At 44.1% G+C, this 17830-nt stretch overlaps 1 protein-coding gene across 4 annotated transcripts in view; it reads left to right on the forward strand.

Moving 5' to 3' along the window:
- The window catches only part of LOC107997302 (uncharacterized), a 66262-nt gene that overhangs the window by 35629 nt on the left and 12803 nt on the right, over window positions 1-17830 (forward strand). For 3 of the 4 annotated variants that reach the window (XM_028666466.2, XM_017055791.3, XM_028666467.2), the window contains one exon: window positions 17688-17818. In XM_028666466.2, coding sequence (XP_028522267.1) covers window positions 17688-17818 — 131 coding nt within the window. Of the gene's footprint in view, window positions 1-13184; window positions 14270-17687; window positions 17819-17830 lie in introns of those variants that run through there. The other variant, XM_017055788.3, reaches the window with a different exon arrangement.

Here is a 17830-nt window from a genome sequence, read left to right on the forward strand (position 1 = left end):
TAATCGCTCCCATTCGCTAATACCCGGTTTGCGGCCACCGCGCAGCCGTTGACGTTGACGCATTCCTTCATGCGCGATCCTCCTCCGATTTTCTCTTTTCTGCAAACTCTCTTCCACCCTCGGCCGAGTGTGCTTATTACGTGTTGACAAATTAACGTGGGGAATGGATAGGTGGGTAGGACTGGTGGAAAATTTCTTTCTTTCCTCGATGGAAAGAAGAGAAGTTCGTTTTGGAACCGAGTCGAGTTGATGAATTAACTCGAGAACGAGAAACCTGTTGGAAAGGTAAAGTATGGAATAATGGTACGGTAGATTTGTCGTTCGTATCCTCGCTTCGTTGTAATGGGAGTCGGTGATGATCGTGGGGCGGCCGCGTTATCGGTGATTCCTCGCTCGAGGAAGCTGTGATTAGCAAGACTTTGTCGAGATATCGCTCGGCTATTCCAGTTTTATTTTTTTCTTTTTTTTCCTTGTTTCGAAAAGGAGCAGCGGTGTTTCTTACCTCGTAAAATAAAAAAAAAAATATGGATACCATCGTGTTTCCACACATTTGATCATAAAATTACGAGTTCTCTTTTTCAAGGGCTCGTAAAACGAGCGATATTCTCAGTATCCAACCATCCAAAGTGTGAAGCTGCGATCTTGGAATCGATTTCTTTCTCCTCTTGGGAATTATACATTTTCTTCTTTTTTAAAGAAACTTGGAAAATATCAAATCGGAAGAAACCATCGATCGAAGAATAATTTGGAAACAGGTCTGAGAAGTTCCGTTTCGAATGGGAATGCCGCTTAACGTTGGTCAAAGTTCGGGTTACAAAGCAATCCGCGCGTAAAAATATACCATTCTTCCGTTGTAATATCCGCTGCCAGTTTTCGATAACCAATTATATCGCGCGTCCAATTTCGTTTGTACGATTTAATTGGCAAGCGGGATTATAATTTCCAATCTTTAACTAGCAACAACCATGTGAACAATTTAATCTTTTTCGAGGGAGCAAGGATCAAGGGAGAAAGATGATCCCTTTTCGAAATTCGGCTCGCACTCGCTCGTGGCCAGGTGTGTGCGTAGGGGCAAATTGCCCTGGTATCTCGAGGATCTCGCAATTACTTTTCAACCAACGGGCCCAATCTGCACCGTTCCCTCCAAAAAGATATCCGCCATGCACCGAGAGGGATGGAGGGGAGATTTTTTCCAAACATCTTCCCTCCAACATTCAGGGTGAAAGAGTTCGTCTAGAAAAAAACAGGATGGCATCCAGGTTTTCGTTAAGTTTGATGGAGTGATACAAATCTGGTCGAAGGGAGAGCAATATTCGTTAATTAAAACGATAGAATGGAATCTTTCCTTTCGAAAATCTCGAAGAAAGTGTAGTTGACTTGATTAATCGAGCGACCAATTGTAAAAGTGACGTCCTTTCCTCGTCCATGCAAAGGTATGCAAGATAACGTCCCGTAACTTGAGACAAGATGATTCTATATAAAAAGGAAAATTACAGGAAATAAAACTTTTTCCATTCGAAACTAAATCCTCGGATTAATCGCAATTGGAAGATCGTATTAGTTGTAATTGTATAATTTCAAAATTTTGTACAAAATATATTGTACAGTTTCCTTCTGCATCGAAACGTTCGAGTCACTCTCTCTCTCTCTCTCTCTTCAAATCTAAATTAACCAAAACAAGATATCCCCTCGCAAGATCTGTCTAAAAAAAAAAAAACCCATAACGTCGTGAAAGTGGAAGTATGAAAAACTTCAGCATGTGAAAATTAATACCCACGATCGCGCGATTGAAAATACGAAAAGAAGAATTTGCCTGGGACGGGGGAAAAGTAATTGGAAAATAATCGGAATGAATGGTTTATAAACAGGTTTTTCCAACGACATCCGCGAGGCGATTTGAAATTTCTGAAAGGAGGTGGAATGGTTCCGTGGAATGAAAAATCCTCGCGGGCCACCGATCGCGAGGAATACCCTCCGTCCGTGGTGGCTCGGCCACAATGAACATGTATCAAATTTATGGTGTACGGTTGTGGTACCGCGCGGTTCCGCCCACTCACACTCACGTGCACGGCCGTGATTTATGCCGCTCGTAAAGCAGCCTCTCTCGAGGCATCAGGCCCCGTGGAAAAATTATTCCGCGTTTCCAGCTAGCTACATCCGCGCAGATTCTTCCATGACCCAATTCTCCAAAGCGCGATTGATCCGTGAATCCTCGAAAATCACTTTTTTCCTTTTTTTGAGTCTTCGATTCGATCGAAACGCGCACGAAAAGAAAGAAAAGTTCGTTCCGCTCGAAAGATTTTTCTCGGATTTGCAAGTTGGGGCAAGTTCTTTTTCTCATCCGATCAATTGGAATTAATAGATACTAAACGGAAGAAATTCGACGCTGTTACTCGTTTCGATAATTCGTACGGATGATTCGCTTATTTCGCGAAATGTGGATACGCGCGCCACGTATCCCTTTCGATTCGGTTTCATTTCATCGATCGATCGATCGACGGCGGCTCGAAATTAGCTCTGAAAAGAAGGAGGGGGGCCGTAAGGAGGATCGTTATGGGAACCTGAGCGAGCTCCCATGGCGAAATGCATTTTCGTTTGGCGCCCGAGGCAACTCTCTCACGCGATCCCGACGAGGGCAGAGGAAGGACGACGAAGGCGGCCTCTTAACGTCGAAAGTATGATTTACCGTCGCCTCTATCCTCGATCCACGGTAATTTGTTTACCGTGCCAGTTTGTCAAGGGAACCTACCCCCGTGTCCAAAGCGTTTATAATGAATTATCATCCTCTCGACACGTAAGAAGCGTATACCCGTTATTGGTTTTGCGTGGAAAAAAGGAAACCGAAGGTTCCTTCTCTCTCTTTCCCTTTCTCCCGTTTCGAAACTTCTTTAAAGTCTTTATCCCTCTCGCTTGTCGAACCCTCGTTGAATCTAATAATTTCCCCTTCGCTCCGTCCGTCGGTAACATTTTAACAGATAGAGATGATTGAGAAATATATATATATATATATATACGATGTAATATCGGCGAAGAATTTCTATCCACGAGTGGAGATGGATAATCTATCATCGGGGAAAATTAATTTCCGGGGTAATTAAAAGTTTGTTAAATCGAAAATCGGGATGATCGACGCTTTACGTTTCGCAATATTATCTGTGATACTCGTTTTATTCGATCCTTTCGTTAAGGAGTTCATCGTGGAGAATTCTTCTTTATCTGTTTATCTATTATTATTATTATTATATTGGATCAGATGATTTATTAAACGCGTTAACACTTTTCTTTTCAATCAGCTCGATCGTTGTCGATACATTTTCATAGAATTTTCCATTATCATTTCCTCCTTCGATGTTCAACGTTTCACGATAGATGAAAACGACAGGTTCGTATCGAAAGATTCCTTTGTTGGCTGCGCTGTTACCTCGAAACGATTCAAAAGACACGAACAAATCTCTGCGGATTGCTATTCTCTATTTGGTATTCCGCGGTCAGCTCGCGCGGTAAATCACAGGCAGGTGGCTTTTACTGGAAACCGCGATCACGAGTGAGTCACGTGAGGATGAAGGGCCGTGAAACGTTGCATGGAACATCCGTGTTTATTATCGTGATTTTGCAAATAATGCAAAAATCGGGAGGGAGAGAATGTCAGGGCGGTTTAAACGATCGATCTCGATCATCCTTATTTATGGAAAAAGAGAGGAGAAACTGGATAATTTATTTATATCGTGTCACTCGCTCGAAAGAAACCTCGTTGCGGAAGAAGTTTCGTCGAGGAGGGGTATTGGAAAATTGCGATCAATTCTTGGTAAGATAAGTGCGTTATATAGAGATAAATTTTTCTCGTTCAAACAATATTTTTCGAAAGATAATAAATTGTTCCATATACTTATTTTATTTCACGGCCGATCTTGATTAAGAGGATAAACACGATAACGAACACGGTTTAATAAGAGGTTTCGCGGTTTTATCGTTTTCATCCGAGCTTTCCTCCGCTTTCTCCAACAGGATTTATCGTTACCGATTTGTTGTGTCCCGTTGAATCGATGTACGAGAGACGCGAACAGCATTTTTACACTCCTCGCACTAATGGAAGATCGTAATTTATGTAAACCGATGTCTATATTCCGCGTAAAACGAGATTTAGAATCGCCATTAAATTTCTGAAATGAAATGAATCTTCGCGATTTTGTTCGCATTTATTTTCACAGCTTTTGCTACGATTTTATAATGAATATAAAACTAACGGAAGATACGCGCTGCATCGTTGCGCTAGCGTTATCGCACGTATAAAAGTCGTAAAAGTAGATTAAAGTAGATTATTAAAAAGGAGAGAGAGAGAAAAAAAACGACATCTTATCTCTACTCTTTCCCCTCCCAGAGATCCCTTCCAAGGGAATCGTAAAGTTGTTCTCTATTGCAATGGAATCTGGCAATGGAAAGTCATGAACTAGATATCGTCTATATCTGTCCATAAAATAAAATTTAGTATCTGTTAACTTTTAAATGAATTTTCAGTGCTCGCCCGTTATTTCAACAGTGTTTCAACCGTTCAATTTATAACGAGTATAAACTTGGAAGATGCTCGAAAGGATTAAAATAAATTTCGAGTTCCCTCCCTCCATGTGAATTTCGGACAAAAAGAATCTTTTCAAAGATGAAAAGAATTCGCCAACAGACAATTACACTCAATTACACTCTCACGAGAGAGATACCGTAAAACTCGGTCATATTGGCACCCTCGTTTGCACTTCAACTCACAGTTTCCGCCGAGAGAAACTCTATATCTCTCGCATCATTTTCGAAAGTCAGTAAAAAAAATAGACGCGTGTCACAAATTAAAGAAAAATCTGTTAACGCGGTGAGGAAGAGAGAAACGATATTCGATATCGAGAAGAGAGAGAGAGAGAGAGAGAGGTGTGTAATTGGTATACACAATTGGAACGATATGTTGGAGCAATTTTGATTCAAAAAGTGAGTAGCAAGAAGCAAGAGGCTTCGATCGAAGGGTCTTCCGTTTACAAGGCTGAAGAGGATGGTGGATCGGTTTTTTGGAAGAGGGGAAACGCGTCCATCGCGGGTTTATCGCGTCGTCCTACGCGTGTCCGACAAGTGTTTCGACGTCTGCCGAACGAGGAGAGAGAAAGAGAGAGAGATCTCTTATGCAAATGCCCGATTTGCACCGGATGCGTCGTCCGGCCACGCTTCTCTTATTCTGAACCATCGCTGAACCGTGTTTCCCATGTTGCCTGAATTTTCATTTTCAATCTTACCTTTCTAAAAATTTTTCGAACAATTGTCCGAACGATATTCAACGAAACGTTTCCCTCCCCATCTAATTAATTCGATCTTCATTATTCCTCCAAGCTGTTCAACCTCGAACTCATCGATAGATTGGCGAAGAACAGGCGAGACAGATTCTTGGGAATTGGCCGATTAAGAAGGAATTGAAAAAGAAAAGGAAGGAAATTTGCGGGACGACATCTTAATGGAGGGTGGAGGGGATCAAGCCGTTCGCGTGCACACGCACGGAACGTCGTGTCGTAAAATTAGTTGGCGCGAAAGAACGGCTCGTATTCGTGCCGCGTAAAGCTCGCGATAACGCTTCTTTTAAACCGTGCCAGATGATTCCTCGTCCGGATACCAGGATTTACGCCCGGCCGCGCTCGTCCCAGCCTGCTGCCGCGAATTTCCTCACGCTCGCGCTGAGATACGACCCTCTTAAGCGTTAAGCGCTTAAGCCCAAGCGCGTCGATGCTTTCTACCCCGCTTTCCGCCCCGATTTATCGGGGACTTCGTGCAGGGATGCACGAATTTAGGGGAAATGTGAATAAAATTCCATTCTGGCTTATTTATTATTGGTACGAGGAGACACGAGAGCTGTTTTAAACGCTTTAAAATCTTCTTCTTTGTTAACTGGGAACGTAAATCGATAATGTGAAAGTGACGTGAGAATTTTAATTACAGGGGGAGGCCTGCAGGATAATCCTGGGTTATAATTTTAATCACCTAGCCGCGAATACGATTCGATGGAAAGTGATTATTAGAGGAAGGTACAAATTTAGAAGGATTACAAAAAATTATCAAATCATAGTTCATAAAAAAGAAGATGCTTCTGATCCATGATCCAAACTTGTCACTTATAAGAATCTCGTTATCCTTAACAACTTGTTCGCACTTGTCGATACGTATCTCGTAACCTCGCCTATAAAGGAATTCGAAGAATAATATCTTTTTGTCGGTCGAGCCGGAGGAGGAGGGGAGTTTTGGAGGGGCCACGTGGCCGCTAACGACGATCCACGGATGGGGAGAGACCCGTTCGAGAAATTGATACGGACGGAAAGAAATGACGGTAACATTGACGGGACGCTGCAAATTCCTTCATGCATTATTCATGGGGGCCCGTGGTGCGTTGACGTGCGAGCCGCTCGAGCCACGTGGTAACTTGGTGCAACCTAGTAACAATTTCTTGCGCCGGGCAAAATATCAGGAACGGCGGACAGGATCGCTTATCAAGATCGCCGGCTATGCCGAGTGACATTTGTCGGGATAATTGAAACATTTCTTCGATTCATTTACCGCTCTGTGAAACCGGGAGGTTACGCGGCCGCGTGGGTTTCAGAAGTTCTTTCTTTCTATCGCGATATTTTTTTTTTCGACTGCTGTGCTCGGTGGAAAATCGTAGGTGCACAAGAGAACGATCCGAGCTGATACGCAGTTCCGAGGGAACGAAATATGATGGGAAAATAGGAAATATATAGGCTTCTATCTAAAGAGAGGTTTGAAGTGAATTTATAATGAATGTAGGATGAATTATAAATTCATCTCGGTGATGAAAAGAAAATTCTAATTTTGATTCTGTAGCAGGGATTTATTCGAACCTTTCTCCACATCCCCGGTTTCTCCTTTCGTTTCGTCTATTTTTATATAGGTTTTTATCATACGTTCCTTCACTTACGATGCAACGAGATATAAAATATTTTTCAAGCATGATCCTAAATAGAATCACTTGTCATTCGAAAGTAAAATATTTTTGCCAAAGGATATTCCGGATGAGTCGGCATTCACGGATAAGACACTTTAAGTAGCCTCGGCCTTTCTGCACGCCATCCCGTTCCTTTAATCTCCAAAACAAAGTTACAAAGGCTCAAAGGGATGGAGCCAGTAATTCAAGCTAAGAGGATACGATTAACCCGACCGTCGCTCACGGTATCAAGCGTTTGCAAAATGAAAAAAATGGCAGCCCCTCTCTCTCCCCCCTACGTAGCCTGCCTACGTAGATTCCATATCAATGAATCGTTCCATCCAGCGAGGTTATAAACCGTACACCACCCTTAATCCAACATCCGTAACGGAATCGAGGTTGCATGCGCTTGAAAACGAATCGCCAACTAAATTGACAAAAAAATGCCTGTATTCTTATAAATAGTGCAAAAAATGGAAAATTTTTATCCACTTACACGCATTAATTCAACGCATTAATAAACGGATCGTGTGAACCGGTTTACGGTTAATTGCTAAATATCTAAGATAAAAGTTGGATCGGATAATAATGGAATTATTATTAGAAAAATTTTATTATTAGAAAACAACGATCACTGAAATACAAAGAGCTCGTGAAATTCTATTACGAGCTTCGTACAAACTATCGATCCTTAAAAAAAAAAAATCGATCAAATGTCAACAATCCTGAATAAATCCTCTTGCACGCTGCTGATGCGCCACCAGACGACACGGTATCAAACCGATTTCCCTGCTCTCTAACTGCAACCCAAGCTTCCGATAATATCCGCGGACTTGCACATCTCTCTCTCTCTCTTTTTCCCTCCCAGAGAGAAAGAGAGAGAGAGAGAGCGGGATTACTCGCGCAAGGGAATCGGTCGCGCATGCGCGCGTGGATGTACGCCATATTAATTACAATGATTTCCTGCCACTTACGGCCGAGCGAGATTTAAATTATAGATATCTAGCGCGGCGCGGCGGGGCGAGGAGGGGCGGATGGACCCTCGCCATTCCTGATTACAGGGTGTGCGCGAGCATTTCAGGAATCAGACTCGCGTCATAACTCCGTGGGGTCACCGGGGTCGATCTTTTACCCCCTCCTCCCTCTCCCCCGTCCACCGTTCCCCATTTTTCACCCCTCCCTTCGAGGCGTGCATCCGAAAAAAATCGAATCGATCGACCTCCACGAGTCGTTCCTTGCTTCGAACGCGCCTCTCTTGGTATTCCAAAGATAGGATGGCTTGGTTCCTTCGAATTGTCACCGCGCGTTGAGTACAAGTATCGTGTGCTTCCATGCTTTATCCCGTCGTGGAAAAAATTTAGTAAGAAATATCGTTTTTCTTTTTTGGCTCAATGGCGAGCTTCGTTAATTATTAATAATAATAATAACACAGAGGCGAGCAAGTTCAAGTAACCGCTTTCGATAAGAAAAGAAAGAAAGACTGTTATCCTTAAAGGATAATGGAGAGGAAATATGTCCGTAGGAAGGAGCGTTCAAGCTTGAAGATTCCTTGTCAAAGGGACGTCGTACACTCCTTGAGCGGGAAATAATTATGCCGCTCGCGAATCGCATAATAATATTGCAGTCGCGCGTGGGTGGATTCGCTAAATTTCAATCTGCCTTGGCGGGCGTAATGCACGTCAACCGAATCGTCATGGATACGTGACGTCACGACGCGTGTGGTCTTTTTCGTGGTTTATTAAGTCCACCCTCGGACTGGGTCGCCCGCGGCAACAAACCGATTCGACGACCGTGCAGAAGAACTCGAGGAACACCGGTGAAACGGGATTAATGTATTAATAAAATTGCCGAGCTTCCTCCTTCCTTGCAATCTTGGATAAATCACCGAGCTGAGCTTTTTTAGTTGTTTCGTTGAACAGTTAAAAAATTTATTTTTCTTTTCTCCTTTTCTTTTTTTCTTTTTTTTTTCTTGAAAGAGCGTGATTAAATATCGATCGTCTTGGAATATCGAAATGCTTCGCACGTACGAGTGTAATAAGCGAGAGGATGGAATCAATCTTTTCGCGTCTTGAATTTTGCGATACAAAGTTTTCCTTTCAGAGGATACGCTGCAGAGTTTTGGAAATTTCCTGATTTATTTTATCAAACTGTTCCTTCCGTTTCACAAATTCATCGTAAGAATAACTCTTTCTGTAAATTTCTTATCAACGAAGAGTAGATAAGACAGTGATAAGATGAAGAGCGATGTAACAACGTAAATCGAAGAACGACGTATTATACACGTCCACGCGATAAAGTTCTTCGAATATCTTGGACAAATTTTTTTACGAATTACTTTCGTTTCCCCGTTTCTTCTTCTTACGATACATCTCGATCCGTTAATTGCACAAGAATTGCAAGAAGAGGAGGAGGAGGAAACATCGACGAGAAGCGGTTAATCGGCTCGTAAAACGTTCTTTTTTGTGCCATCGAGCCACATTCAATTATCATTTTTTCCCATTGCAATGGAATTTACGATACCCCCTTCCCAATTAATACGACGATAATTCGTAAATATTCTCGCGCTTGCGCAATTCTTTATTTAGGCTCGCACAAGTCAATCGGCAAGTTTATTATCTACGCGAACCGTGGCACGCAGCTAATTTCGAAGCCACGCCGTGTCTAATTATTATTAATGCCCAGATCCAGCCAGAGCTTTATCGGTTACAATTTAATCGTGCTTCAGTTGTGCCCCAGCTTCCTCCAAACCTGACTATTCGTTCTCTTCGCTGCTACCTTTACTGCTGCGTTCCTCTTTCCCTCTCTCTCTTTTTTACGCGCCCGGATCTTTCTTCACGGGGTGGAGGAGCATTTCGAGTGGCGAGCTTTGATTTATGGCGTCACGCTGCTTAGAACGATTTGTCATGGCGGTATCGTCGAAGAACGATTGTCACGGTGCGCGGCGACAAGCTTCACAACTCAAAACCCTCTCTGTATTCTACGCCCAGGCCTTTAACAATAAGATCGTGCGCGAAAACCGATGGCAAATTGCCGGGTTCTGACGTCTTTCTTGCGCTCCTTCGTGGACCACGGAGAGGAGGGATTATTTCGGGGCAGGAAAATTGTTCTCTTCTTCGAACCACGAATCTCATCTTCGAGGAAATAGTCGAAATTAACTCGCGATTCGTAAGAAATGGTAACTAACTTTGTTGAAATTATATATTTAAGGTGGAAACGATCCTCAAAGGGGGTAGAAAATATATATTTTTCGAATATTTCGATTCGTATCTTCGTTAAAATTATTTTTCACGATCAATCGTCGACCACATATTTCGTATGAAATATCGAAAATATTGCAAGATCTTTTTTTGAAGTGGAAATTTAAGAGATGTAAACATATATCCAACGCGTTAAAATTCTCTTTCGGAAAATACTCGGTGGACAACTTGATTGACCTGCTTCTTCGCGATCGACAAGATGGTGGATTTTTTCGAAGGGAAAAGGGGAATTTTATCCATAACGAAGCGATTCGAAAGGATCGAGGATCGGGAATTGGATCAGGAACCGTAAGAGCGTTTCTCCCCGCAGATTTCTTGGAGGAAAGGCTCGTTTGTGGGCATTTGGAGTTTATGCGCGGCTGTTTACCACCCGGTAAATGTTATGCTCGAGTCATAACGTATATCTTGGAGGGCCGTGAGTCCCGTACGGGACGACCATTAGCCGCATTCAATCACCATTACACGCTCGCGCGCTTTCTGCGCCTGCTCGCCCCTTAAATCCCGGCCTGCGCCGACAAAAATATCGCCGTGGACGGGCCAAAGAGAGAGAGAGGACGACCACGATGGCCCTTTACACCACGTGCTTGCCTTTTACGCGTGAGAATCGAAAGCTGCGTATGACTCATCTTTTCCCCTTGGCCAACTTTTTCCTCCTCACACGATTCGTAATTTCGTGCGCGTGGGAGGATCGTTGCGAGAGTTTCAAAACTCGTGTCAAACTTTCACGAACGCAACTCCATTCTAACCCATTCTCCATAAAATTTCTCCATAAACGCATCTAAAGAATTCAAGACCGCTTATTCTGGGAAAAATTTCGGTGGATACGAATTTATCGATTCGATTTCACGACGATAATAACGCAGAGAAGGGGTAAGCTTCCCCGGAGCTGTTTCCTAAAAAATTCGTAAAAAAATTTCGGCGGGCGCCCCTCGGCCGGGGGCGGGTAAGGCACGGCGGAATCCAACGGCGCATTTACACGCGCGCTTCTTCACCGCCGCGGCAGAAATTACGACGCGGAAGAGGGGTCCCCGTGATCCCGCCTAAATGATGGTTCGGCTGGAAAGTTTCACGGTAAGGAGGATTTATCCTTCGGTTCCAAGGTTTTACCGCGTTGTCGCCGCTCCCTGGAACCTCTCCTTTTCCTCCTGCTCCTCTCCTTTTACGTGCATCGACGGGGCTGCGGAATACAAATTTTCGGGGCCGTATTATCGAAAAATTTCTCTTTGTAGTACTCTGCTGGCCATTAGGGCCAGGCTCCTCCACCGCCGCCGCCGCCTTTCGAGGAATATCGGCCGTGAAAAGAAAAGAGGAGAAAAGAAGACGAGACACTTTAACCGCGAGACGAACAACTGTTGTACCGTTACCACATCAATCTTCCGTAATGATGCAAAGCAGAATGGGACGGAGCGGGGAGCATCGAGCGCCTCGACTCTCGCGAACGTTAACAGCTGCGTTTCGTTGCGTTCGAGGCTTCGATTCTGCCTCGATCAGTTTGATCATCAAACAGAAAATAGACGAGCAACTCTCTAAAACACCCTCTATTATTATTATTATTATTATTATTATCCTCTGAAATATATCTCTGATTGATCGAGGAAAGAATTTCTTAATTATCTGAAAAGAGGAAAAGAAAAGAGAGAAGAAGAAGAAGTTTGGAAGAAGTTAGAAGGGAAGAGAGATATCCAGCTTTCGAGCCACCCGTATCGCAACGATCCCCCCTTAAATTACAACCGGTACCGGAGAACAAGTTCGTGTCCAACAACAGCGCGAAACTTTGAAACTTTTTAATTTCCCTTACTGGCAAATGGTACCGGGCCGAAAAATCTCGTTAGGCCGAAACGCGTGAACAAATAAATAACATTACGGAGGGGAGAGGGAAGGGAATCGGGAAGGAAAGAAGAGGGAGAGAGACGTAAGAGAGGCTCGGCGTGTGTTGGGCGGACGTTCATAAGCGGCGAAGGGTCGAGGGCGCTCGGGTAGGGGGCGAAGAAGGAATAAGGCGGAGGAGGGCCCACCGACCTCTGACCTCCCTGGGAACCACCAGGCCCTCGAGGGACTGTTCGAGAAAGAAGCCGGGGAATCCGGCGGACCCACCCGAAATATTTCCACGGCTGCTGCCTCGAATCGGCGACCTCCAATCCATTAGAATCCTACGTTCGATTATAATGTATATGAATTAATTTGTCGATTTCGATAGAGTTTTTGAGTGAGTGGTGGGATGGGCGATAATCTTTTGTCTCCTTTTCCAGTCGATTTTGAATAATAAATCTACGATATCGGGAAAATTAATAAATTAATTGATTTAGGATACAGAGGGGTTAAGCTGTCGTATAATTTAATTATTCAGAGTTAATCAAGAAATTGTCTCGGAAGTGAAATATTATTAGTATACGTAATAAATATACGTTTTTCTTTATATCGAATTATATCGTCGAATTGTAAACGATTTCTTATTAATTCGATACCGATCGATCCAGAATTATATCGAGTGTTGATAAATTTTCCAAGATTACGCGATTATCGTATTCCTTGCATGAATGTCAAATCAAGATTAATCGAGAAAAATTCTCTTTACGCAAGAAAAAAAGAAGGGGATACCAAGGGATATAAAAGTTTCCACGACACAATAATACGATCGATATAAAGGCTCGAAAAAAATCGAGGCGTGGGACAAAATGAGGCGGCTGGCGTAATAAAAAAGAAAGAGAGAGGGGTTGGAGGAGGAGGAGGAGGAGGAGGGAAGGGGGATTGTTACCTCGGGGGGAATTTCGAAAGGGTATCCCTCCCCCGTTTTTGTGAATCGTGATACCCGGCAATTACGTGGCGCAGTCACGGTGATTGGCTGGGTCGTTTTCGCGGGAAGCATGGACCAATCGAAGCACCGGTATGCCTCTCCTCTTTCTCTCTCTCTCGTTCGTCTGTTCTCCTAGAGTACTTGCCGGCAACGAGCACGCTCCCGCCTTTAGTCTAGTCAGAGAGCTGCACCTGTGAGTGAACCTGTAGCGTGCACCTGCAACCCGAAATCTAGTAGAGTGTCTCTCCACTCTCGACTTCTATACACACACTCTCTCTCTCCCTCTCTCCCTCTCTTTCTCTCTCCAACGATCGAGCCAAGATCTCGAGCAAATTGCGTTTCGATCCACCCCCTATTGGCGATCACCACATCCGTGACGGCTAGTGCAACTTCCTCCAAGTATCATCCTCAAGAGAGACAGAAAAAGAAAAGAAGGACAGAAGAAAATATCCTGTTCCATCCTCGGTAATAACTCGATGAACGTACTCTCTCTCTCTCTCTCTATCTTCGCGCACTCTCCGTTGATCTCGCACGTGTCAGTGAACATGAAGAGTATGATCGTGTCGATGGATGTTTTGTCGGGGCCACGAGGATGATCGAGTGCGCGATACGAACGTTCGACGAACAATAACACGTCGGTGGTCTTGTTGACGGCGTGAAACGAGGGATTGTGGTGTGCGTGCGTGTATATACAATGAGACGCTTTTAACGAAACCTCGAGGGAAACGGCGTGACGTAGAAGGCTAGGTAGGCGTCCACGCGTGGAGAGGAGAGGAGGACGTGTGCGGGGTTCAGGAGCGTAGGAATGTGTGAGAGGAAGGGGAAGGGAGGTGGAACACAAGACTGGAGCAACAAGTTTAATAGAGAGAATCATCGATGATCGGGATGATAGTTGGCTAGTTGCCACCGATAACCGTAAATAAAATGGAAATGTAAAGGAGCCGGATGCGCTTGGCATCGGATATACGTTGGACTTGGGCGAGCAAGAAACGATGACACGAAAAGAGCGGCATGGATCACTGGATCGTGACGAACCGCATTCATGGATCCCCGGCGACTGTTAACGACGTCCGACCGTGAGATCGTCTATGATAAGATCGTACGATTCCTCGTGCGCTGTGTTATCGTACCGCCGCCGCAGTACCTGGCCATCGTTAATCAATCGGTCTGATTACCGGTTAAATGTTAATGAGTTTCCGCGAGATCGTCGCCGCGGATGGATCGTCGTCGATCATCGGAGTAAAAGAACTGGCGCAGGTAACGTTCTTCTTTTCGTTCGCTCGATGCCCCCGATTGAGACGTCGTATGTCAGGCCGCGGTGTAAGAAATCGCGGAGAGCAGATGATGCGTGTAACAGTGCGCGCATTAGCTATTTCGCTTGCCAAGTTAACCCGATCTGGATTCCTCGGGTTGAGACAAGCGGCAAGAAACGATTTTCCATCATGCTACCACTGTGGACGGACTGCCCGTCGTCTCCCCGGAGGCACGAACCGTTTCTTTGCAATTAGAATTCCTCGTCCGATGTACGCGAATTCCGGAAATACCGGCCATCATCATTCTCCTCAAATTGTTATAAATTGGAGTTACCGAGGACCATTTAAAGAATCGTCCTCTTTTTCTCTTTCTTTTTTTGAACCTTCCTTCGTCCGGATACGAAGATCGAAGTTCTGGGATCGTTGAAAAGATTTAATCGAATTGGAAAAAATTACTCGAACGGGATGAAAAGTATATTCGAAAGAGCGGAGAGATAAACGGATGGAATGCAATTTAACTTAATCCGCTGACAGAATCTCTAAACTCGTTTATCCTGGACGATTAGCTTGGCCCATTTAAATTTGTTCCCCTTCGTAACTTCGATTCCTCCGAGTCGTTCACCGCAACGGCTAATTGCATCGCGTGCCCCTTTCCTTTTCCGGTTTCTGCGCTGGAACGGGAGCGTAGCGTACGAAGCGCGATGATCATAGATCGTGGCGGTGGAGGGCATGGAACGGAGGCGAGGAAGAGGGGAAAGAGAGAGATTACGCGCGTTCGAGAGCCCGGAAGCCACGTGCACGCGTGTACACACGTGATTTGTAAATTCGCAGCGTGTGCGTGGCTCGAGAAACGATAGGAAGTTTCTGCGGTTCGCGCTCGTAATTCTTTCTCTCTTTCTCTCACTCTCTCGCAGCCCCTGTCAAATTGGCGTCCATTACGTTTTATGGCGGCGCGAAAAGTGGAGGCGGCGTTCCATGCTGTTCCGCATCGAGTGCGGAAGTGGGAAAATTCTGGGTTGTTAAAAAAAAAAAAGAACAGGAAGAGATAAAAGAAGACGATAATTTTTATTTTTCTTCTCGATTGTTTTCTCATTTTTATCTTCTCGCGTTACGAAGAGACTCGATATTCGAATAACTATCATCTTTCTTCCAATATTATTTATTATAATTTAATTTTTAAACGAACAACGTCCAATATCACTTCATAACGTGCATAAAATTGGCGATACTAAAGAGAAAATCTTTCGATAAATCTTTCGAGTACGGTGTTTAGAACGCGTATGTTACTCGGTCGGTCATTAATAAAGCGGAGGAGCGCATGCGCGCGTTTAAAATGCCCGCGAAACGCGGGGTGAGATACGGCCGATGCAAATAAGCGGTTACGCCGCCGGTACAATGCGATCAAGCTTTGGGAAATATTTTATTGCCGCTCACGCTCGAATCGACGTAATTCACACTTTGACCGGCGAACCGATAAATTTCCTGCTCGTGATCTCCACCAACAGCGCATCTCCCCTTTCTTAGGAGCCCGTGGCATTCCACGAAGCGAGTAAACGAGTAAATTTGTAGGTAGAATCCGCGCCTCCACCAACCGATCGAATCCCATAAGTCACGTCTCGAATACAGTGTTTAACCTGTGCGAGCTTATCGCCGATCGTTATCCCCGGCTCGGGTTCTCTGTACACGTGTATACACGCGGGTGCGTGTGCTCCATCGAATCGGATAAATGTTTTCGAGAGGATCATCGATGGAAATCCGTAAAAGCGTCTCGATCGTCACATCGTAATTTCGATTTCTTTCGATCGAAATAATAATTCACTTCAACTTCGTTCGTTCGTGGATAAGCGAGATGATTTTAATCTTCGAATTTTGATTGCGTTTGTGGGTGGAAAGATGTTTGGATAATCAATTCGAAGTTTTCGAATACAAGAGAGATTTTTTTATCCGATATCGAAGACATTCAGAGAATTTGGTGTTGAGAAGTAAGAATGTTTTTTAAGAGGAATTTTAATAGTGAGAATTTTTATAATTCTATTGTAAAAATTATTAAGATTAAACGAGTGTAATCCAGCGTTCGAATATCTTATAGAATTCCTTCGGAATATGCCGGTTTTAATATAAATCCTTGGAAATAGGGATGTATGAAGATTATATTATAGTGTAATACAGAAAAAAAAAACTTGAGGTATTTAACGAGACCTATTCAATTACAGCATTACGCTTTTATCAGGTTTTTTTTTTTTTTACATTCGTTCCAAGCAACATCTCGAAATTCATTTGCGGATTAAATCGAATAACCCGCGAGTACTTTGATTCTGATAAAGTGTTTCAATTACGAGGCACGAAATCCGCGAGTAATCTCAGCCTAAACCATCAAGAGAGCCATCACGAGCGCCATCGTTGCATCTTCCGGTAATTACAAGAGATATGCTCGAACGTCAGGCTGGAATTTAAATTCTTTTTCCATCATCGAGTTTCCCGGATCTCGTGTAACTCGAACGATTAATTTCCAACGAATCTTTTTTCGAACAAAAAAAGAAAAAAGAAGAAACGGTGTTGTCCATCGTGCCACGTAACTTTAAACTGTAGGAAGTTAATCTAAGAATCCCTCCACTCGATATTTAAATAGCAATTTAAATACCAATCGGCCTAGATACCCATGAAACGTTAGAAGCGGTACCGGTTAGCGGATCCACGACACGCCGAGCGATTTTCTAACTCGTCGGATCGAGTCACTCATCCGATGCTTCGTTAAAATTGTTTTGCCGATCGTCGCCGTAACTGGTCGTGAAACGGGTAGACGCGATTTCTGTCGTTCCGTTTCAGGCCATCAGATCTGGAAAATTAATAACCGCCGGCTCGAAAACCAGCGATGCCACGATGATACTCGACAGTTAGAAATTTAGAAGAGCCCGTAACAGGAGTAAACGTTGGTCGGAACACGGTAGTTGGTTTATACGTCGAACGGCGGCGAGCAAAAAGTGGTAGCGGCCAGTTTTGTCAGCCACGCTTCGATTGGCAAGTTGACGTTAAACAGCCGCCGCCGAGATGAATGATAGTGACAATTCTAATTAAGCGGCTACCCGATTGAGTCGGCTCGTATTAATTACCCGGCGGAGCTCGTAGTGGCACGTGCCTACTACACCCCTTTCAGATCTCCCTGCCATCCGTTTCGATGATCTCGCGTTTCGTGTTCACGTATCGTGGATGTTTAGAGAAATTTTGGGGTAATTTTTTCTTTTTCTTTTAAGAATTTTGAAGTTGAGAAATTTTAAGCTTCCAAAGGTTCGAGATTTGAGCTCGAGATTTTAAAAGTAGGATATCGAGATTTGGAATTTTCTGAATGATCTCAGGAATCCAAGGTTTCGTTCAATTTCAAAAAGTTATAAAAAATAGCATCGATATGCTTTTCGCTCTTTCAGGGGATCTGAAGAGGCGACACTCGTGGAGCAGTGAGATCGACTACCAGCCGGCGGAAACGGAAGCCGTAGCGACACCGGGAGGAGATCCCGCTGCCCCGTCCTCGGACGACGAGGACAGAGTCTCGTACAAGGTAAGCCTTCCA

This window comes from Apis cerana, linkage group LG3 (genome assembly GCF_029169275.1).
Source record: "Apis cerana isolate GH-2021 linkage group LG3, AcerK_1.0, whole genome shotgun sequence".
In the NCBI taxonomy this organism is placed as follows: Eukaryota; Metazoa; Arthropoda; class Insecta; order Hymenoptera; family Apidae; genus Apis; species Apis cerana.